This window comes from Leptidea sinapis, chromosome 9, assembly GCF_905404315.1.
Source record: "Leptidea sinapis chromosome 9, ilLepSina1.1, whole genome shotgun sequence".
Classification (NCBI taxonomy): domain Eukaryota; kingdom Metazoa; phylum Arthropoda; class Insecta; order Lepidoptera; family Pieridae; genus Leptidea; species Leptidea sinapis.
The window spans coordinates 6,743,562-6,767,775 of record NC_066273.1 but is presented as its reverse complement, the minus strand read 5'-3'; the positions used below and the strand labels follow the sequence as shown (position 1 = coordinate 6,767,775).

Here is a 24,214-nt window from a genome sequence, read left to right as displayed (position 1 = left end):
TACAAAACAATGTCTACAAATTCAGCGTTTATTGCTCATTCATTTCGAATGTGAGATTTAGTCTCAATTTTTTGTATACCTCGAGTCGTCAAGCTTTAATGGTAACGTACGAAACGTTAGTACAAATTAGCTTAATGACCAGAAGTATTATAACACTTTAAAGAGAGAGAGTGAAGATAAATAATCCAGATACGTCTGCCTCTCATATGAGAAGCACCGGTTGAATCCCCATAATTGGTATGTACCAATGTGTTTTCGAATTTCAAATTTATATGAATAGCTCTCGAACCATGAAGGAAAATCGTGGGAAATCAAACTGCGATGCTGTTCAAAGGCTGTGTGTGATGTTGACTCAATGGGCCAGTGCGCCCACACTTTGGACTTTAAATGTTCTTTTAAATGTGGTACTCTACATCTAAATCTCTTTGTGATACGTTAGGGCTTAGATCATATTAATGTGGTAACGTATTGATGCCCTATATTCAGGAGGGCGATTAGCCCCTTCCGTCACTTTAGTTGTAAAGATCAATATCCTCTAATGGCGTTTCTGAAATGTCGCCTCAATAGGAATTTTCAATATAAAGATAATGTAACATATTGTAGATACAATATACATTATCTTAAACTTATGCAGTGTCGCCACAAAATGTCTCCGCATCTCCGCCACAATTCCTGCTCCCGTTTCACGTATGACAATACATTGACCTTTTATTCAGCTCAAACAGCTTAGCCGTATCCTTCCTCGTTCCGTACCTTTCCGTATATGTTGTTATTTATGGAGCCATTATATCGTAGAGCCTGTCATCATTTATCTTCTGCTCTCTTAAATATGATCGTTCCAGTTGTAGTTCATTATGCATGCAGCCAAATAAATATAATTTTCCATTTACGGTAGGTAAAGTTTAATGTTATGAACATATCTAGAGAAGTTTATGATTGATTGGTAAACTTTACTTATATTTCAATTTCCTTTTCTAAGAAGCTATCTACTACCTCATTAGTCTATGTTTTATAAGATGCTTAATTGCTTTCTAGAATCAATTAGCGATGGAGAGGAATAAACTGCTCTAATACTATCAAACGAGCAATTGGCTCTAATGTGTTCATCAATCTTTGTATTTAGATATAATTTAGCATTTAAGTTTTTCTATTTCGTTCGTGAAAACACGCGATATTACACTAACAATTATTTTTCTAACGCCATCTGGCACATGATTGATGTATCTGGATGTTAAGCTCGAGTTTGTATAAGGCTGGCTATGATATAAAACTGAAAAAAAAACTAAGAAATCTCCTATTGATTTGAGTTTTCTTTAGTGTTAATTCCGCCAATATTTGTCTTTAAGCAATTCGACACGTGTTGAGTCGCCAAAAACTGCAAATTTGCAGTCTCATACCAGTTTTTGGCGAAATTATCACTAAAGAAAACTCAAATCATTTGGATAATTATGTATTTCCGCAAAGGAACGCCTACTTCAATAAATTTTGTTAAGAAATCTACTATGAGGTATGATTTGTAATATTACCATGAAATTAATATATCCCTATTAAATTAAAATTATCATATAAATGTAACTTATTATCTTTTTAAAAGGTTTTAATATAAATCAAGTGGAAATAATAAAAATGTACAAGGGAATGTTTCTAAGATAGTGACGCTATCAACAGAAGAAATTCAATGACTTGAAGTTTAATAAAATAACTAGTGGACCCAACAGACGTTGTCCTGTACACACGTCTTAAATTTGAAAAATCTGTCCAGCCGTTAGGAGGAGTTCACTAACATACACATGAGCAGGAGAATTATATTATATGGACGTAATTGAGAATCTAAACCAATCTCAAATTCACTGAAACGAACAAAAAGTCATCAAAATAGGTCCAGCCGTTTAGGAGGTAGTTTATTTGGGAATCTAAACCATTCTTGAATCCACCCGAAGACACACATCAATCTCAAATTCACTGGAACACACAAAAATCTCATCAAAATCGGTCCAGCCGTTGAGGAGGTAGTTCAATTGTGAATCTAAACCATTCTCGAATCCACCTGAAGACACACAGAAAGTTTTAATAAAATCGGTCCAGCCGTCTAGGAGGAGTTCAGTGACATACACACGCACACAATAATTATATATATAAAGATTCAGAACAAAAATACGACACTAAAAGCTTGATTGTTACAAAGACAGCAAACATGGACAACACACAAAGATTTTAATTGGTAAAAATCCGGCAGCAACATTAACAAAGTACCTTTATTACGAGCTGTCAACAATAATTTAATCAATATTAATTCCCTAGTATATCTTGCTAGTCAAGAAAAGAATCACTAAGTCAGCAAGATTTCACAACTAGTCAGTAGACATAATCATGTCTATAAGGTTTTAATAATTTGCTTACAAAAATTCGATTAACCGGGGGTCGCTCAATGCAGTTGAACTATATTTATTGAAGTGAAACTTCTTTAGAATGGTGGTGATTTGAAACTCGATGAAACGAAAAAGCGAGACAATAGAGATACAGCCAGGTAAATTTATAGGATTCAGCAAGCATTATACAATGATTTGGTACCAGGCGATCATAGTTGAAGAAGAGATTGTCTTATGACGCGAGTATACCTTAATACATTCTGACATCATGCGGTTGACGTATGCGGTGATAGTAATGTCTTTCATAGAGGTAGATTGCAAACCGTTTAGATAATTAAACTTTTGATGAATCTTGATTAATTATATATCCCATCAAAAATAACCGTGGAAGAATCATCAAACAGAGAACAGAGCTCTTCAACATATTTTTATCTTATTTTTGAAACCAGCCGTCCGTATATTCTTAGAAACGGTCAGGTTTTATTAATATACCTAGTGCAATAATATCAGAATTTCCTCAGGGACCTCGATAATTATAGAACAGATCTGATATAAAGTAAATTCCACATAAACAGTCATCTTTCATCATCTTTGATTTCTTTATGTAAGATAATTAATTAATATCAAAATAATTTTTAATTAATATGAAATACAACTTGGTATAATTAATTGCGTATTATTTGTAAATAAAAAAAACCTTTTAGGCTCTCAAGCGAACATCGATAGAGCGTACTTAGAGTTTGCTCAGACTTTACGTATGTAATACTTAGCTGAGTGGGCTTAGCATAATCTTTAATTTCGTTGTTATAGTCATTTGACAGATGAAATTAAGCTGACTGTTAGGTAAGAGGACCCAATGCTAAAAAGTCAAGTTCGCATTCTATATGCATTATCACACTCAGCTAAGTCTGAACAAATCTTAGTACAGTCTATAGATCTCAGCCTCAGTCTATAGCTATTACCTGTGCATTTCATAAGAGTGAAACTCACATTGTATTGTATGTACCATTGAGTATTTAAAATAAAGTATTTATTATCTTAATATATTATATAAATTACATCACACGTTGTTTGTCCGCGATGGACTCCTAAACTAATGAACGGATTTAAATTGGGATTACGTCATGGAGTGCTGTTAGGTCCAACTTGAGAGATAGGATACTTTTTATTTCGTTATTTTATACCCATAATTATTTCCAATATTTGTTTTGTATGGACATTCTATTCTATTGTATTCTTTCTAGTGGCTTCTGTGGAAGGGGCACCACAACTCGCCAATGTCACGTTTCAGTAGACCAACAAGCTTAGAGTGTGTCATTTGATCGGTGTAAACGATTTTAATTTTCTGTGAGAGAATTTACTGACGCATGGTTTGACAGTTCTGCTGTGAAACGATTTCATTATAACAACAGGAAGCATTTTTTACGAAATAATTCTTGATGTTTTGAAATATTATTGGCAAAATTCTATGAAAAAGTTTTTTTTTTATCTACTACTACTAGAGTTAGCTAGTTATCATATAAATTTGGTATTATATGAGTACCTACACTAATATTTTAACATCATTAAGCTAGTTTCTAAGTAAATGACAACAACTCAGATCATGTTAGAATATAATATGAAAACAAACAACTTTACTACAATTAAAATTACTTTTAATTTTAATACGAATAGCACTGCCCCAAAACTCTTGCAATTCTTTTAAATAAAATATATTTGTGCAAAATATTTTTCAAACGTAATTGTAATTTCAATTCGACACAAATTGGATATTATTCTATAGGTAATTGATATTTTCCGAATTAATTACTTTACGTTCGTTTCAGTAGTTCCAAATAAATTGAATCGGACTGAGCAGCGATTATTTTGCATTGAAAGGTGAGTTTTATATATATTATTTTAAATTTATCTGTCGTTTTCGTTGTTATGTATTTAAGTAATCCTAGCACATTGAAACATAAGAAAACGCGAAATTAAAATTGTTTGTAATAGTTATCAATCAGTGCAATTTTTTAAGTGAAAATTTCTTTAGCGGCGTTGAGCACTTTTCTTCGGATGGGTATAAAATGTTAAACTCGCATCGGGACACGTGACCTCCCTCCTTTCCTTTTCCGAGATTTCGTAATACAGCCGTTGAAATTATGAATGAAAGTTGATATTTCTGAGAGATAAGCTTTTTAATCTAAAATAATTGTAATAGTTCTGAAGTGTTAATTTTTTTTATATAATATTAGATTTAATTTTTTGTGTACGATAGCACAATAAATTAATATTGTTATTAACCACACAAATACTAGTACTTTTATAGTGATAAATACAGCAATCCGTGCGAAATTATTCCCTAACCATTCCAAAATATTAAAAAATACACAACGTTAATGTTCAAGATTTTTTTATGACAATAAGGGATGAGAGGACCAGGACGTTCTCCTTGAGAGATAAGATTTTAAGTTTCGATTGCCCAGTAATTTCACTAGCTACGGCGTCCTTATGACCGAAACACAATAATGCTTACACATTACTGCTTCACGACAGAAATGGGCGCCGTTGTGGTACCGATAATCTGGCCGGCATCCTGTGCAACGGAGCCTCCCACTACTGGCACTCACGGAGTGTATTATTGAGTGTCTAATTTTTATAACTATTGCATAACTGAACATTTCTGATTACAATATTTATAAATGCAAACATAGCGTAGTTGCGGGTAAACAATTAATGTTACATAATATTTTTGTACTACTCAACATGCCAGACACATTCATCAAAAGCTGTGCCAACTTATATATCGATAAACATCAGACGAAAGAAATGCTCACTCTTGAAGAATTACTTTCAATAGAATAACTTATTACCCAACAGAGCTCTATAACGCTGCAAATATCACCCAAAATTGTTATCGGTTGAACCGTGAGGTGCGTCTATCATTTTCACTTATAGAATACCTATCGAACTGTGAAAGACAATTTATCTCACACAAGTTTAGCGTATTAAATTTATCGTTGAAGCTATTCGTCTTTCTTGACTTATGCTCGCATTACAATTTATGATCTTTCGCGATATAAGCACAACGTAATAGGAAAACGTTATGAAAATGAAGGGAAACTTGATATAGGATACTTGTTACGAGAAATAAAGAACAACTGTTACGTTATTAATGTTCATTTAATTTATCCTAACGTTTTAGATTAAAAACATACCATTATTGCAAAATAAAATGAAATTTTATTGAAATAAAGACCGAAAGAATTTAGCGCATCAAAGGATCCATAACTAAATACCTATACTTATTCCTACATGTTTTTTATCCTTATTGAATAATTAATAATAATTTGCTATATACATCCATTTAAGGATGAAAGATGCTGCATTGACACCAATTGTATGCCTTTGTGCGATGTACATTGAGCGGTATAAATGGAAAAAAATCGGGATCATAATGCGCTACGCAAGCAGCTAGGCGGACCTGATCATAATTGCCATATCGAACTAGAGGTATCCATTTTTAAAATTCCTATTTCAAACGAGCTTAAGCTGATAATGAGCTAAAAGGGTATTTATATCCTATGTCTTTTATGGAAGGTGACAAATGAGTATACATAGGGATCACCTGAGATTCTCTTCTAACACCAGAGAAATCATAACTTGGAGCTATGTGGTGAGAAGCAACGGTGAATTGCCTTTCATATAGCACAACTCACGTTTAAAAGAATAATAGTATTTTATGCAACAGTTGCATAAAAAGGGTCAAAAAACGCGAGTGGCGCGGGTTGCGCAATGAACGCCACGAGCGTTTTTCGACCTAGTGATACAACAAAAAATATTTTTTCTACGACTTGGTAATTTAATTTATAAATAAACAAAGAAATACCACTAGTTTTCGAGTTGCCGCTTAAACGGGCGGGAAATGTATTGTATAAGTACTTATAACTGGTGAGTGGTTTCTTTTTTCCTCCAAGGAATGGCACAGGTATCCATACAGCCAACGCGGGAAAATTTAAAATTACAAAATATACGTAGCGGCATCAAAGCAAATTAAATTAACAGGCTTTTTACATAAGATGACATTAAAATTTTTAGTCTAATGATTTAAACATGAAAATATTATGTATGTCATATAGTATGTATCACCTAATATTTATATGAAACTACCATACCTAACCTAGATTTAATTGTTAGTGGCACCAAAAGACTCAATGAAGTATATACTTATATTACTGATCGAAGCTATATAAAATATAACAGATAATAGTTATTTATGCAACTGTTGTGTAATAAAACATGAATGTGGATTTTAGTAGTTTATTTCTATTAGTATTTAGTAGTTTTTTAGATTGTGATAATAGTATCACATAAGTGTTTTAATACCTAATTATCAACAGTTTCATACAAGACTTTATCTACACCCAGAATATGAATCCTCTAAAAGATTCTGGAACAGTTAGCTTACTTCTAACATTAAAACACCAGTCCTAGTAGTAACCTAATATCATTCATTACTGCAAATATAAAAATAAAGTAAGTATTAATGAAACAATTATTTATTTTAGTAGTAATTTTCATTTTGTATAGTGCAATAATATAAAATGGAACATTTATCAGCCAGCCTGAGAGAGAAATTCACAAACTTTAAAGAAAATACAAAGAACCTAAACAGACAGGAAAAATACAACTGGATAGAGAATATTATTATAACTGAAACAAAAAACGCTGCAAATTCCAGTAGGGAACACAAGCAATGGCTAACAACTACCACTATTAAATTGCTAGAAAAAAGGAGCCACTTAATCAACACAAGAGATGCAAAGGACAGAAGAAAAAATCTGACAGAAATTAACAAAGAAATAAATAAAAACATAAGAATAGATAGGAACAGAAATAGAATGGATACTATTGAAAAAGATATAATAAAACCGGGTGATATAAAAAAAGCACAAAAGGAACTAACTAAATCTGTAGACTAGGGTAGACTGCAGGGTAGTAAAAATGAAAAGCAATAGAGGAAAATGGAACTACGAGAGAAATGACATATTGGAAATTGCAACATCCTATTACAAAGATCTATATGCATACAAAAACACTTCGCCAGAAGAAATGAATTTGGCCGAGACCTCAGATATTCTCGAAATTCTTCACGTAGAAACAGAGAAAGTACCAGGACCAGATGGTATAAATAACGAGATCATAATGCAAAATAAGCAGGTAATCACTCCGATCCTCACGGAAATGTTTAATGATATAATAGACACAGAAAGAATCCCACAACAATGGACAGAATCAAACATTATCCTTCTATATAAAAAAGGAGATAAACACGACATCGGAAACTACCGCCCAATCAGTCTCATGTCTAATATATATAAGCCAAGATATTTGCCAAGATAATTTTAAAACGGATAGAAGGAACACTAGATGAGCATCAACCCATCGAACAGGCGGGCTTTCGGAAAGGCTACTCAGTAGTCGATCACATTCATGTTGTCCGCCAGATCTTAGACAAGTATAAAGCCTATCAGCGCGACTCCTTGCATCACGAAAAGATATGGAAGTCCCTTAAGGAACAAGGAATCGAACAAAAATATATCAGTCTAATAAAAAATGTATATAGTCATAGTACCGCAAGAATCCAGCTAGAAAAGAAAGGTGAACCATTCAGAGTACAAAAGGGAGTCAGACAAGGAGACCCTCTATCTCCAAAGCAATTCTCAGCGGTTCTCGAAACAATCTTTAGGGGCCTTAACTGGGAAAACCTCGGAATCAATGTCGACGGAGCCTCCCAACACACTTGAGGTTCGCAGGCGATATAGTGTTATTTGCTGAAACACCGGAATACATACAACAAATGATCGTTAAGTAAAAAATAAAAAGTTAAGTATTAGAATAGGATATATTACGATTATTTTAGCAAATAAAAATAAATTTGTTATATTCATAGATTTAACATGATAATACTTTGTAAATAGATATTAAGTTGGTCTGAATAAAGGGCTTTATTATTATTATATAGTGCAATAATTGAAATTCACTCGAATAAAATGTTCTTTTGCAGCGGGCATTCGAATAATCTACTTTTTTTACGGCGCGCGAAGTTCTGGTAGTGTGGAGCGCGCGTAAACGAAAATGTTCTTTTTTTGAAATTCATACAAATACCACGCATCGAGCAATAAGAATGTGGCTGTCTGTTGAAACTTTTTGCGCATGAAGGGATAAAAAAAAACATAAGAGTGTTGTTATGAAATTCAGTACATTACAACACTCTTTTGGATGATATAATGGTTATTAGAACATTGGGTGTTTTAATGTTGGCAATAAGCTAACTGTTTCAGAATCTTTAATAGAGGATTTAAAGCATGGGTGTAGATAAAAGTAAAAAAAATACATATAGTAATAGTAGTGGTATTTTAAGATAAACCAACCTTGTAGGCGTCAGGTATGTTAACAGGTTCACCACTCTCAGCCACGTAGCCCACGATACCGCTTCCCCAAGGTATCCTGATCTCCTCAAGTTGCTCCATCTGCTCTGGCGTTGATTTCGAGCACACGTCGAAAAGCTTCGACACCAAACACCTGGTGAATATAATGATTTTTAGTGAAAAAAAAAATTAAATCCTAAATATTTTTAAGTGGAAACTTCTATAGGCACGCTGGGTATTTCAATTTGTGGGGACTGATTATAACATAAACCGCATAATGGCCGCGTCACAAGTGGCCGCGCCGGGTTTGGCGCCAAAACAGCTGAGCAGGTGGAGCCTGCGGGCGCGCGGGACGTGTGAGCATAGCGGAGGTTAAGGCTTAGGATCACGCCAACGTTCTTGAGCGTTTGGGCGGATTTAGCTATCTCGATTCACGCTCGAACTCCAAACAAATATATTTCGTGTGAAAGTCAGGCTCCCGTCGCTCGCACACGGACCGTCCGTATGTCAAAGTTATATAGTTTAACTTTCATAATATAAAATAGTTATTTTCTCGTTCTAGAGCGAAAAATATATCACCAGTAGTTTAGAAGCTTGCTTTAGAAACTTTAGATGTGCTACTTGTAGCACATCTAAAGTTGAAGACAGCTTCATTTCAATAATTTTTATTACATGGTAGTTCACGTTTTACAAAATTTTTTAAGGTTCGATCAGTCCCGAATATATATTTTTTTAAATCTCCCAGCTAACGCATTGCAGAGCATTAGGCCCTCAAATATGACAGGACAAGAATGAAAGTAACGGAACAGTTTGTTTGTTCCAATTAAAGTACAAATTCACCAATAAAAAAAAGTACAAAATCACTAATAAAAGTACAGAACTACTATTTATCTATATAAATAAAAATCAATGTTTGTATATTTAATCCGAATGCGTTCCGAAACCATTGAACGGACTGTAACGAAACTTTGGAGTGATTCCTGGCCCAAAAATCTGCATATAAATGAATTTTGGTTTAGCTAGTATAACAAAATTTACAGCGTTTCTCGGTTTTGAACTAAAAAGAATGGTCATCAAATTGATTTCAGTATTTTTTGACAGTCTTCATAACCTATTTCGTATGACATACATAGATGCTGGTTAACATTAAAACGCATTTAAAACGCCTAAATAAGTCAATATTGATTATAAGAAAATTACAGTTTCATACCGTTAGGTTATGGCCAAACATTCTACGTAAAGTATTCCAGCTATTTATCAATGTGCACTTTTATTGGCTCGTCTGGAATTCTATTATAGTCTTCAGCCCCTTTATAAATACTTAGAAACGAAGTTTTTCTATCGTCAATTTTAAGTAATTCACTTATTACAACAATAAAATAAATCTCAGTGAATCGATCGGTGGTTTTCATTCCGATTATGGTGTTCTTTGAAAATTGCAATAACAATTAATATAAAATAAGCTTCTTCTCTCTCTCAGAGCGGCATTGTTTCCCAAGCGGTGGTGGTGTTAGAAATGACACCACAAAGTATTTTAAAGGAATCATTTTGAGAAAATAAAATGCCTTTTATTCCTTTTTAAACATCGGGAGCAAATTAATTTCTTAAGTTTGTAAACACCAATGATTAACGTTAAGAAAAACTAGTTATGAGGGCACGGTAGTATACCCCAATAAATTTTATTATTGAAATTTTTTTATTACTTTATATAGCATATAAGTATATACTGACTAGCTGACTGGACAGACATTCTGCACATAATAAATAAAATACTATTTTTTATGTATATTTTGATAATATTTCAGAGCATCAATAATTATTTCGTAAAATGATGTTATAATGAAATTGTTTCACAGCAGAACTGTCAAACTGTGCGTCAATAAATTCTGTCATACAAAATATGTCCGTACTAGAATTAATAAAAACTATCCTCTCTCAGGTTGGACTAAACTGCACTCTATGAAGTAATCCCCATTAAAATGCCTTCATTAGTTTAGGAGTTTCATTTCTGTACTTTCTTTGATGTTGTAAGAGATTGTGGGCGGCGGTGATCACTTTACATAAGGTGTCGCACGCTCATTTGTCCCCCTCTTCCATTAAGGCGCGGACTGACTAGGATTGTAAACGCTACAACCAATATTTGTGTTGATCATGTGGCTATGCTGCAAATGGGCATTAATTTTACTCATTTTTTTTTTGATTATTCAAAATTTACATATGAAATTGAATAATTTTCGGTTTAAGTTTTAGAGAAGTACTAATTCTATCAAATTCTTTAAACAACGAATGTTGTTAAAAATTCAGAGATTTTTGACTAGAAATTTTTTATTGGATATATCAAATTATATATAAATATTCTATTCGGTTTATGTTTTTCTTGAAGCCCTTCTTTGTGCACTGTATTTTTGCGTTGGAATATTTTCATTGTGTTATATTTTAATCGAATCTCTAAGAAACCAAGTTTTATGGATATTCAGGTATGACCGCGCCTTAATAAAATCATTGAAACAAAGTGAGTATCTAAACATATAATAATTTAAATTCATTTTACTAAGTTTCTTTATTTAAATGAAAAATGATCCACGAAATGCAACTCATTGTTAACATTAACATAAGATATTACTTTAACATTTGTATTACCTGCACCTGGCAAACTCAATTTGCATTTCGCTATCTTATCTAGATTCTTGTTAATTTATTTGGAGACGTTAAGCTTCGTGTATATAATCTGCAACTAATACTTTTGTACATAGAATGACATTTGGAGTGCACAACCGATAAGAAAACTTGTATTTGATATATTTATTAGAAAATGTTACTCTTTTTTGTTTATGGAATAGGAGGACAAACGAGCGTACGGGTCACCTGTTGTTAAGTGATCACCGCCGCCCATTCTCTTGCAACATCAGAGGAATCACAGGAGCGTTGCCGGCCTTTAAGGAAGGTGTACGCGCTTTTTTGAAGGTACCCATGTCGTATCGTCCTGGAAACTCCGCACAAGGAAGCTCATTCCACAGCTTTGTAGTACGTGGAAGAAAGCTCCTTGAAACCCGCACTGTGGAGGACCGCCACACATCCATATGGTGGGGATGATATCCTAACCCTTGGCGTGTCGTGTGAAGGTGTAACTCCGTATAATATTAAAAGATAGATCATTATAATACAATATACTCTGGTTTGGAATATTTAATTTAATCTAAATACAATGCATATAAAATTATTACGAGTGCTCGTTTGCACTGAATGGCGCCTCGATTATGGGTACTTACCACAATTTAAATTATGGGCGCCAAAACTTGCCGTGAAGCAGTAATGTGTAAGCATTAAGTTTCGGCCTGAAGGGCGCCGTAGCTAGTGAGATTACTGGGCAAGCGAGACTTAACATCTTATGTCTCAAGGTAACGAGCGCAGTTGTAGTGCCGCACAGAATTTTTGGGGTTTTTCAAGAATCCTTAGCGGTACTGCATTGTAATTATCATTAGCTGAACGTCCCGCTCGTCTCATCCCTTATTTTCATAAATAAAAATATCACTGGAAGTCAGAAACTACCTATTCGAAAAAATAAAGTAAGTTTTTAATATTTCCCAATTTTATTCAAGCATATTGTGTCCTCTTTTGCGAATGTCAAACAAAAAATTAATTTACAACCAAAAAATGAATATCATTCTACATTGTAAAGTCAAAGTAATCGGTACTTTGAATTTAAAACGCTAGATGGCGCACCCTTTATAAGATGAATGTATTTCAACAAGAACTTTTGGCTATAAAAGTCTAAAAAGTCTTGTAATAAATTATATTAATATTTGAATTGTTTATCTTAGTTCAGCTATTGTATCAGGTTAATTTTCCGAAACAATAAATCAAGATACAATGTATTTCAGTCCAAATATTAATACTACAACAGACACGTAGCTATTCAATACTCAGCTATAGAATTATTATGTCAATAGAATATTAAGTAAGCTAGTACATTGGTAAACAAAATGCTAGCTGTTAGCGTTACCAGCATATTTATAATTAAAATTCATTTAAAATTCTATATTTGGTTGATTTCATTTAATTTGCAAGATTTATTTAATAATCAATCTTATTGTAATAATATATGAAAATGTCAAATAGAGACAGTCAACTGACAACACCAATATGACGTTGTCAGTTGATCACGAATACAGGCATTCAAGTTGTAGCACCGGTACGAGGTGGTCGATTAAAATGTTTTTAATTCTATTATTACAGTAATTTGTTGCTAAATATAATCTTTAAAATCCGAACTTTAATAATTATAAGGTTTGATCTAAAAACAGTGAACAGTGCTAATACTACTTAGGTACCTATATAATAATAATAAAACTTTATTTCAAAGTAACTACAGACTCAAAATAATGTCAGTTAGTCTTAAAAACTAAAATATACTCTTAACTACTTATTACTATTATTTGAGTCACTATTTCTCCATACCGTTAGAGATAGAGCAACAGTGACTCATATATTTGCAGTCTACCCTGCTACCAATCATCTTCAGGACACCGTTGGTGCTGCCCCTCATTCTGCGCACCAGGGAACCACATCTATTGCGCATCGTTGCGTGAAAACAATATACTCGTAGTAGTAGCTATATGTCCAAAATCACAAGATTATTAACAAAAAGGATTTATAAACGTGCCGTCTTTTGTCAAACTGCTCGTCATAATACAATATTACAAACTAGTTTAATTGATTTGATTTTACTGGACAATGGCCATATTAAGGATAGAGTTCCCGTTGGGTACCCATTGCGTTCGGAACCGTATAAATAAAATAAAACACTTTTTAACGTATTAAAATGCATGTAATAGTTATTTATGAAACTATTGTGTAATAAGGGGTATTAAAACACGAATGTGGTGTGATAATAGTATAACATGAGTGTTTTAACACCTAATTATCAACAGTTGCATAGAAGACTTTATCTACACCCATAATATGAATCCTCTATAAAAGATTCTGAAACAGTTAGCTTACTGCTAACATTAAAAAAGCCAGTCCTCGTAACCAAAATATCATCCAAAGGAGTGTTTTTATAAAAACTGATGATATAATGTTGTACAAAATTTTATTACAACACTCGTTTGGATGATGTTGGTTATGGTTATTAGCACATTGGGTGTTTTAATCTTGGCAATGGGTGTAGATAAAATTGTAACTGTGTTTTTACATTAGATTTTGCGTAAAAGTTACATTTTTAGTATTATTTTAGCTAACCCGACGTTAGTTAACATGACCTTTCCAGGTCTCATTTTCAGGGGGATTCGAATACAGTTACAGTTAATCGATTTAATCCTTTACAGTGTTTTATTTAAATGTGTAACACTCGCGTTAATCAAGGGAAATATTACGGATAAATTAAGTTCGCATTACATAAAATAAATATAAAAATGGAACCACTTACGCGCTGCACGCAATCCTTAGCAAACACAGTGCGGAGATCTTTTTATTTATTGTCATAACTCTGAGACACAAAGCGGGATGTAGCCCTGAGATATAGGCCGGCTTAACGATAGCTTGGGCCTTGTGAATGATGACGGTGCTCACAGCGAGATTTGTGGCGATTCACAGCAGAGCTCCAGACATGCTCGGAATAATGACACTAATCAATTTATTTCAGTGTACAATAGACCGCCGCCCTCAAGGACCGAGTTGGCCATTATGGACAACGACGGAATGCGCCGATTCTGTTTACCTCATCTATCGTCAAGTGTCATTTAAGACCATGTTACTGTTGTCATGAATAGCAAATATTATACCAACATAAAAATAATATCAAATTCAAAAAATTTTATTCAAAATAGGACATAAAATCACTTATTGAAAGTCCAAAACTACCACCCATTCCAAAAGGTATGCCTGAGACCTTAGAATAACGAGCGCAACAAACTCTGCGTACTTCTTTTTTTTTGTATAAAAACATTTTAATCGTACAATTAAATTTAATGTAGCAGTAATTTAATAGCATTGTAAATATAGTTTTAGATTTGCTTTATTTGAATAAAATTTATCATTTAAGTCGCTCTATTCACAATCAGTGGTATAATTAAGAAAGACAGTAACCTTTACCACACAAACGTTTTTAACAATATAAAAATAATAATAATTTGTATTTTATATAAGTAATTGGTTTATTACATAGGTGATTACTAATTAGTAACGAGCTCGACGCTAATAGAGTTTTACTTTTTCTTTTCTTGGAATCCACAAATGAAAGGCGAAGTACTTGCGAACATTGTATTTTCGAACGGTTCCGTGCCCCGTCGGTACTTATGTAATTAACATTCATGTTATTTAATAGGCAGCCACGTGCCTATAATATTTTACCTAACACAACTATTATTGAGTTATTCTACCAAATTTAGAAATTAATAGTAAAACGTGCCAGTCATTAATCGTAGGTAATGATAATTTAATTAATTGTCTTCATACTCTACCCACATTAATGCATGCAACTTCAGCAGCGGTCACAACGGAAAACCTACATACGTTCACGAACATGCAATGAAATTCGATTATTTGGTGTATAACAATTCAACTATAAACTAACTTACATTTAAAGTAACTGAAGTCGGTGGAAAAGCTTGCCTTAATCTCACAAACAGCACAAGAAAATACAGCTGTCAGAGCCACTTACTTACCTCGAGCGTAGATTTACTAAGTCAAAGTACAGAGAGCTGTTAGTTCAAATTATGTAGTTCACGAGTTGCTAACTCCAACTACCTTAACTTTGAGATCGAAAACTCGCTCTACACTTTACAAATTAACAGCTAACTAAATCACTCGGCTTCATTTCCTACATACTAAAACTTACAAGAATTTGAAATAGATTTTTTTTTAATGGAAAACGAGGACAAATGAGCGTACAAGAGTCGTCGCCCACATTATCTTGCAACACCAGAGGAATCACAGGAGCGTTGCCGGCCTAAAAAAACACGCTGTATATATAACATGCCTGTATAAAAGGAATTGGATGGATAATGCCTGACTTCCATGAGTATGGAAACGAAATAGAAGCGTGAGCAACGGTGGCAAGACTAATAACTAATAACTCAATATTTGTAGTTCAGCCATATATAATCCCACTCTTATTGAACAGTCATTTTAAACAAATACCTACGCAGCATCTGGTATCCGAGAATACCCATACCTGACTAAAATTGAATTTACAGTTCAACTACAGCTAATTTGAACCTATTTTCCTGCTGGCATTTGCAACTACGTAGTCACACTGCCCGTGGAACTTACTTAGCAATTGTTTTAATTAAATGGCTTCAGGTTACATATTATTTGAATTACGTATTACGGCTCGATCACATTTTGCGGTTAGCTGTTTCGAATTTATTCGTAATTTATATTATTTGTGCTTCCCAAACACAGGCGATAAGCTTAATGGGAGACACATACATGTCCCTAGTTTTTAAGTAATCTCAGTTAGAGAAAAAAAAATTCTAGTAATTTTATGCTTTTCAGTTATTGAAGTCGGTTTTTTTCAGAGTAGTTTTTTTAAGACTAACTTTTTTGGCTTCTAAGACTGTATCTCAAATGAACACATTGTCGATACTGCCACATACTCGTGTCATCTCCCAAGCTCCCATACGTTCACATGATTTCCTCGCACAGGGTGGCGACTGGAGAGGCGCTCTCCCCCTGACCTTAACCTTATAAGGAAAAGTAAATGAAAATACACCCAACCAATCCTAACGCGTACGAGAATTTCCTTATGTCGATTTTATTGGGAATTCCAATAGCAAGAAAAACGACGATTAGATTACATAAGGTCGTGTTTTATTAATGTACATGTGGTCATATTACTACAACTTCAACATATTAAGGCTTTTTTTTATAGAAAAGGAGGATATACCAGTGGGGGGCTCCTTTGCACAGGATGCCGGCTAGAGTATGGGTACCACAACGGCTTTCTGTAGGTATATTTACTTTATGTATAATAAATATGCTTGTTTTACCTTTGAAAAAAAACACTATAGTATGCCTATGAATTTTATAAATCGGTCAAGAAACAGAGATGATATGAGGTAACAAACATTAAAAAAAAATACAGTCGAAACGAAAACCTCCTTCTGTTTTTGAAGTCTGTTCAAAAAATATCACATAAGATTATCTATCACCTTTGTCCTTTATGTAAGTTTAAAAGCTGAAGTTTTGTCGTTTAAAAGCCGTTTCCAATATACTATCTACATATAGAGATAAATTACTACCTGCTACTGTCAGTAGTTAGCTGTCAATAATCTGTAGCTGTCCCAATATATCCGAAAAGTCGTTCTTATCGCCTTATATTGGGACGCGTGAATTGCTATTTCCATACAAACTTCTATCGCTGGTAAGCTATACGTCTTCCATTGACAGGCAGCGTGTACGGATAAGGCGAGCTACTGTCGGTAAGTTTATTGAGACAGAAAAGTCAACGATAGTTACGATTTTTATTTCAAGTAAGAGACAGACAGAATATTGGGAACGGCCTTAAGGAAACTATGAAATAAGCTTGTTCTATACAAATCATAATTAAACCGACATGGACATACGGAATACAACTATGGGGCACAGCCTCAAACTCGAATATTAAAATACTGCAACGGTTCTTTAACGGCATACACATTTTTTTTTTTTAATTGTTTCATTTGGGTGAGTTCAGTTATAAACAGGTGAACAGAAAAATAATTAATAATTTTTGAGCAAATCAGTGGATTTTTTAATGAAAATAATGGACGAGACGAGCAGGACGTTCAGCTGATTACATTACATTACAATACAGTGCCGCTCATGATTCTTGAAATACACAAGAATTCTGAGCGGCACTACAACTGCGCTAGTTACCTTGAGACATAAGATGTTAAGTCTCATAATATAATATAATTTCACTTGCTACGGCGCCCTTCAGACCGAGACACAGTATTTTTTACACATTACTGCTTCACGGCAGTAATAGGGGCTGTTACCACACCCACCCATCTAGCCGACATCCTGTGCAAAGGAGCCTCCTACTGGTTTCTTCTGCTCCCGGCCACCAATACAAATACTTAATAGTCCAGCGAAATGTTATTATGACATATTGCAGTAAAAATAAGATTTAAAAAAAAAGCTGAATTCTTGTCGTGTAAAGTATCATATTAAAATTCAGCAAGTTATACGAACCCCGGCTCATTAACCGCGTAGACTCGATTACAGCGGACCCTTAATGTAATACGCCAAACATCTGGTAATACAAGGCTGTCCCTATAAATGTTACGAGTCTTGTGAAGCACTTTCACACCCCATTTGTGAACACTTTCCAGACAATCGCTAAAATATGTAAACTAGATATTTTACTACTACTTCGAGCCGCAAATAAAATTTTTCATAATATAATGTTTTTGTTGTTACACGCGAGCGAATTATTTATATGTTGACTTGTTATTGAAGGTGATTATAGATGAAGATACGTTAGAGCATTAACAATAGACAACAAAGACATAAAAAAAACACACGATTAATAATAAAATCTTCAAACAATAGTAGCACAAGACTTAGTAGTAGTCGATGTTTAGGTTAGAGTGCAAAAATATTAAAAAAAATCATGTAGGTCAATAAATGATAGTTGTGAATTTCAAAGTTGATATAATTTTTTATCATAAGCCATCACTTCAGAAAAATGCAGCATTAATGACCTCTAATTTTATAGAATAGATCATTGCCACTCTTTTTAAAATAAATATTCACAGCTTCAACATTTTACAATCTATGCTACTACAAAATGATGAAATAAAGTACTGAAATAGTATTTATGTTAGTTCAAGAATAAAAATGTTAATTATTATAAAAAAAGCACTTGAAGAATTATTAAGTACCTCTGAAAACAGTTGATGCATCAACACACTGTAAAGGATATAAATTTTATAAACATGAGGACTTCAAAATATATTATGAGTTTACGAGCATGACAGGCCACCGCTCCCCTCGACCACATTAAAGGAAAGGAAACGAACCACCCCACGACACTGCCACAAGCAATAACATTAAAGCGAGTATGAGAATAAAGGCTGCTACTAGAAATGTCGTCGACGAAAAAGATGCACTCCACCTAACAACGTCATTCATATCAATTATAACTTTAAATGAATTTAAATCGATGTTGAGAATTTTCTAATACTAGATAGAACTACTAGATAGAAGTCTTAGTAAAGACGACACGAACGATAAATTCAACGCTGGTAAGAATAATTTTTCCATGAAATGATAATTTAGCAGATGGTGTTAAAAGGAAGCCAAAGTACGGGAATGATAGCTTGGATGTCAGCCAAATAGCAATCAAACTAAAGGTAACGACAGTAGGCACATAATCGATTACAAAGTATTCCACACTTGTATATCTTATTGAAGCCAAAATCTGTATCTAATATCCAAGTTCCAACTAATCCATCTTATCTATACAAAATAAATAAACAAACAGATTTGGACTGTCTCGCTTTACAAACTCCGATCACAGAATATCACAAAATGAAACATCTACCTAATCTGGCCATAAGTTCTGATACAGATAAAAATGAATTTCTTATGACATAATGTCTCAATAAAATTTACTTGTATTTATTTACTTTAGTAATGTGTCAGTAATAAATAAAATTAAAATTTGAATGTCTAACTTTGGTTATAGCCACTAATGGGACTTTAAATTTGACTCGATTTTTACTCGATGACGGCGCGTCGTTTAGAGCAGGCCATGTCTTCTAAAACTGACCATAATTTTTAGTTCAACGGGTTCAGATCTGTGCTAGGCGTGAGTCAGTCCTCAGCTCTTATCAAGTCCGGAGCTTTGCCTTCCAGCCAAGATTAGGTAGTTAGTACCTTGAGACCAAGTGCAAAATCTTGCTCGAAAGTCCAACGTACATTTTAATGGCGCATCGCTAAAAGGTTTCACAACACGATCTAAGACTTTCTCGATATACTCTTTCGCTGAAGCTTTGCTCTTTTTAAACAAAAATAGAGCTTTGTGACCCCTTGATAAGACAGCCTTCACCAAACCATGACTGACGCAGATTATGATGACCACGGTGCACCAGTAACCTCAATTGGGGAGATATGATCGAAGTCTCTAAAATAAAAAACACATCCCACTTCGCATTTAAAAATAAGAAGTTTATCATGTTAATATTTAATGCCAGATTAGTTCATTTCAAATCTAAGCCAGAAGTACAAAATATGATGATTATAAAATAAGTTGTTAAATAATTCTTCGATGACCGAATTAGAAATTTTATATCAAAATAATAAATATTATAGGTAAGTATTTATTATTACAACAACATAACATTCAACTGTTCTAAACGTATCCAATAACCATATATAGTTAAATTTGAATACAAAAAAAATATATAGAACATTATGTATATATAAACCGGATACTTGTTTAGTAGACAACCACAATAGAAGTGAAAATCGTCAATCAAGACTGAGAGCGGATTATTAAGCCAACAAAATGAGTGGTCACAGGGCGGACATACTTCATTTGTGTTCAATGTAGGACTTCCGATTTTTTTCCTTTGTCACGGTCTAATAACGAAGGTCTGGAGACACTAAATCGTTTTATATCTGAGTCCTTCGCCGAGCGAAATTTCCTTTTTACCCTGTAGATGTCCCGCATAAAATGTGTTTCTTCTTTTGTTACTTATATTAGGGTGGTTTATATAACCTTGATTTAGGATAGAACATGATAAAGGTGTACATTTGTACTTTTCAACTGGTCTAATGAAAAAAATGAACGCGTCCATATTGGAAGCTAAATTGGAGCAATTGATTTATACAATGGATTCAAAGAATTCGAAGGCGTGTTTGTGGAAAAATAATACTCGTACTTTGGAAAACAATATACCATACACATAATTTGTGGTATTATTTAATGATAATCAAGAAACTTACAGTAAGGCTTAAGTTCTAGGATTAATAATTCTCATGTGACCATTAGACGAGTAAGGACTCGCCGAACCATATAAAAAGTAGGGCTGAGTTACACCAACTAACTATAGCAATAACTAACATGTTAAAGTACCGGCTAAGCAAAAAATTCGTTGCACCATTTGATGAACTTTAGATGACGTCATAACTTTTAACTGTTAATCGTAGCCCACCAATCTTCGTCGGTTAGCTATTGTTAAAGTTAAATAGCGGCCTGACAAAAGTTTCAAATAAATATTTGATATTAAATTGATATTTCGCAAGTTGAAGGTACAACACAGTCTTTGTTAAAGTCATCGTTACTGTTATATATTCTATGTATGTTATGAGTATGTGTTATGTTTTAAGAAAAAAGTATTTCTTAATTTTATTAGGTCGAATAGACTTAGGATTCCAGATCTCTTTGATCAATGTATTATTTTTGGATCTGTTCTTCTCAGGCCCAGGAAAAAGTAATGTCGACACATTTCTATTTCTAAAGATTTTTACAAGTCATTGTATAATCCAATATTGAATTAAATTAATAATTTTTAAATTTATAAAAAAAAAACTCTCAATTCTCATATTGAGTGTTTGCACTCAAAATAGAAGTAATAAAACATACGTAATATAGTGTAATAAGGAAATCTTATCCTTAACAATAAAACAATCCAATAGACAGGAGAGAACAAAGAGGGTGTAAATACTATGTAATAAGAGGCGGGACTGCCTAAGTAAAAATTGAAATTTAGTTTACTATGAAACGTGCAGTGATTTAACATATGTTTAAAATAGTAGTAATTACAGTATGACGATTGGCGATAGTATAATCCAGCTAAGTTAGAAAGCGAACAGTTGGTTGTAACGTAACGATTTCGGCTATTTCCTTCTTTTAACCGACTTCAAAAATTAAGTGTCATCCAAGATAGGCTTGTAACTACATACATAGTTATAGGTGAGATGTGCTTGTGTTGTGAGGAGGCGAGAGCGGGTCGCGGCGGAAGGACACCGATTCCAAAAATAACAATAATCGTAACTACTATACTAATAAATCTATTATTAATTAGATTGTATAAAAATACGCAATTATTTTTATACTTTTTAGTACATATTATATCTATTGTTTTGAAATAGTGTTTTTGAAGTCGGTTGTTTTTTTGTTAAAATATTTTTTACAAGATTATAGCCGTCATCTGTCAATCTGTCATTGACTGCACGTTTCATACATCGACTGAATCGCTTATTCTTAGAGATTTAAGCTAGCCTGGGAGAGAATAGATCATGAAGTGAGATTAGAACGGTCGGCCTTCGGCCTAAAATAATGTTAAGTAAGAATAAAGTAATATAAAAAAGAATAAAATAATAAAGTACTTAATAGAAGAATTATATCGTTTGATTGTACAACGATCCCACGTGTGAGGAAGGACTCACGCGTTACAATATTTAATTAATCACAAACAGTCGGTTTTGCGAACGACATTTAATTTCCCATCCTTACATATTGTGTTCTCGGTGTTTTCCCTATTATCACAGCTATTATTATGAACTCAGACAAGACTATTACGAGAAATGATTCGTAGTATTTGTCGCAATACATGTGAGGCATAATCTATAAAGATAAACTCAAATATTTTTATTCATAATAGGATATAAAATCACTTATTGAAAGTCAAAAACTACCACCCATTCCAGCAGGTATGGCTCAGACCTGAGAAGAACGGGCGTAACAATCTCAGAGGGCTTTTTTTTTTCATATAAAAAAATGGTTACAATATAAAAGCGTACAACAAAATTTATTATTTAATAGCCTGTGGGCTGTCACTCAATTCCCAATCAGTGGTATTATTAAGAAAGTCATTTATGTTAAAGTAACCTCAATATAATAGGGATAAAAGTTCTATAGTTTGTAGCTTATAAAAATGTATAAACCACAGCAGTTTTATGTGTATTCTTTGCAAAGTAAGTATATTAAAACATGCAAGAAACTATTGCACGCAGACAAAGTCGCGGGTAAAAGCTAGTATTACATAATTCCTATTTTGTACGTGTAAGATATTGAATCCGATATAAGAAGAGCTTTGAGAGACATGTTATTCATTGTATGAAATATAATACCGTGGTATGGTTATGAGACCTGCTCATATAATATAGGATGGTTTGTCGCATACATTGGTCTATTTTCGATATAACATATTGGAGAATATCATTCTGTTTTAGACGTGAAATTTTTTAGACACTAAAATTAATTATGAACATATTTTCTTTATAATAAACTTATTTTCCACCATCTTTCTATCAAAGTTTCTTTTTCAAGTATGATATCATCTTTTTTTAATGAGAAATAGTGTCGTGACGAGCAAGACCTTAACCTGATGGCAGTGATACGTCCTACCCATTACAATGCAGTGCCGCTCAGGATTCTTGTAAAACTTTTTGAAAATCGGCACTGCAATTGCGCTAGTTTAGTTCAAGTTAAATATCAATAGCCCAATAATTGAATAATAGAAAATTTATTGGCGTTACTTTGCGGAAATCCATAATTATCCAAATGATTTGAGTTTTCTTTAATGTTCGAGACTGACGAGACTTAGTCTCGCGCCAGATTTTGGCGAGTCAACACGTTCTGGGGATGCCTCGTGTAGAGGCGAAACACGTGTCGAATTTTTTGAAGACAAATATTGGCGGAATTAAAACTAAAGAAAACTCAAATCATTTGGTCAGTAATTTTTAGTTAAAAAAATTCAACTTAATTTAAATTCAATTTACTTCAAGCATATATTATGATCTACAGATTATTAGTTGATCAAAAAAAATCATTATTTTTTATTTTTATTTATTGTGTAAATATTTAAAAAAATAAAAAAAATAAAAAAAGTAAAAAATGATTTTTTACACAAATTATCTTGCCCGGACTAGGCATGGCCTGTATTATGGGTACAAGACAATGATATATTTAATACAATATACTTACTTAAACATACATAAATATATATAAACATCCATGACTCGGAAACAAACATCAATATGATGAATATTATTATTATATAAATAATTGCACCTACCGGGATTCGAACCCGGGCCCTCTAGCTTAGTAGTCAGGGTCACTAACCATTCGGCTATACGGGTCGTCGTTGGTAATAAGTGATCACCGATTTCATGAGCGTGACCAGCCTTAATAGCGTTCAATAGGATTATCTAATGAATGTGATCTTTTTTAACTCTTAAGATCTACCGACATAAATCATATTATTATACAAGGAAAGTTACCTGCCATTCTGTGGCTTAGGTGAGGACGCCTTCTCTCCTTGAACGAGGAACAATGAGCCTCTATCTGCATCCAACAAGATGGAGACGTTCTGGAGAATTTTGTGGCAGAGTACCCTCACTTCCAGCTCATTGCAGATGTCTTTCACCTGAAACAAAATATATGTATTGTGTTAAACTGTAGCTACCCATTTAAGTATATACAATGACTCACTGAGC

The 24,214-nt window shown here is 33.4% G+C and overlaps 1 protein-coding gene across 11 annotated transcripts in view; it reads right to left on the bottom strand.

Annotated features, from left to right (window-relative positions):
• LOC126965935 (dual 3',5'-cyclic-AMP and -GMP phosphodiesterase 11-like) overlaps window positions 1–24,214 on the bottom strand; it is a 282,867-nt gene that overhangs the window by 67,076 nt on the left and 191,577 nt on the right. For all 11 annotated transcript variants that reach the window (XM_050809740.1, XM_050809742.1, XM_050809741.1 and 8 more), the window contains 2 exons: window positions 23,999–24,144; window positions 8,783–8,933 (listed from right to left, as the gene is read on the bottom strand). In XM_050809740.1, coding sequence (XP_050665697.1) covers window positions 8,783–8,933; window positions 23,999–24,144 — 297 coding nt within the window. The remainder of the gene's footprint in view (window positions 1–8,782; window positions 8,934–23,998; window positions 24,145–24,214) is intronic.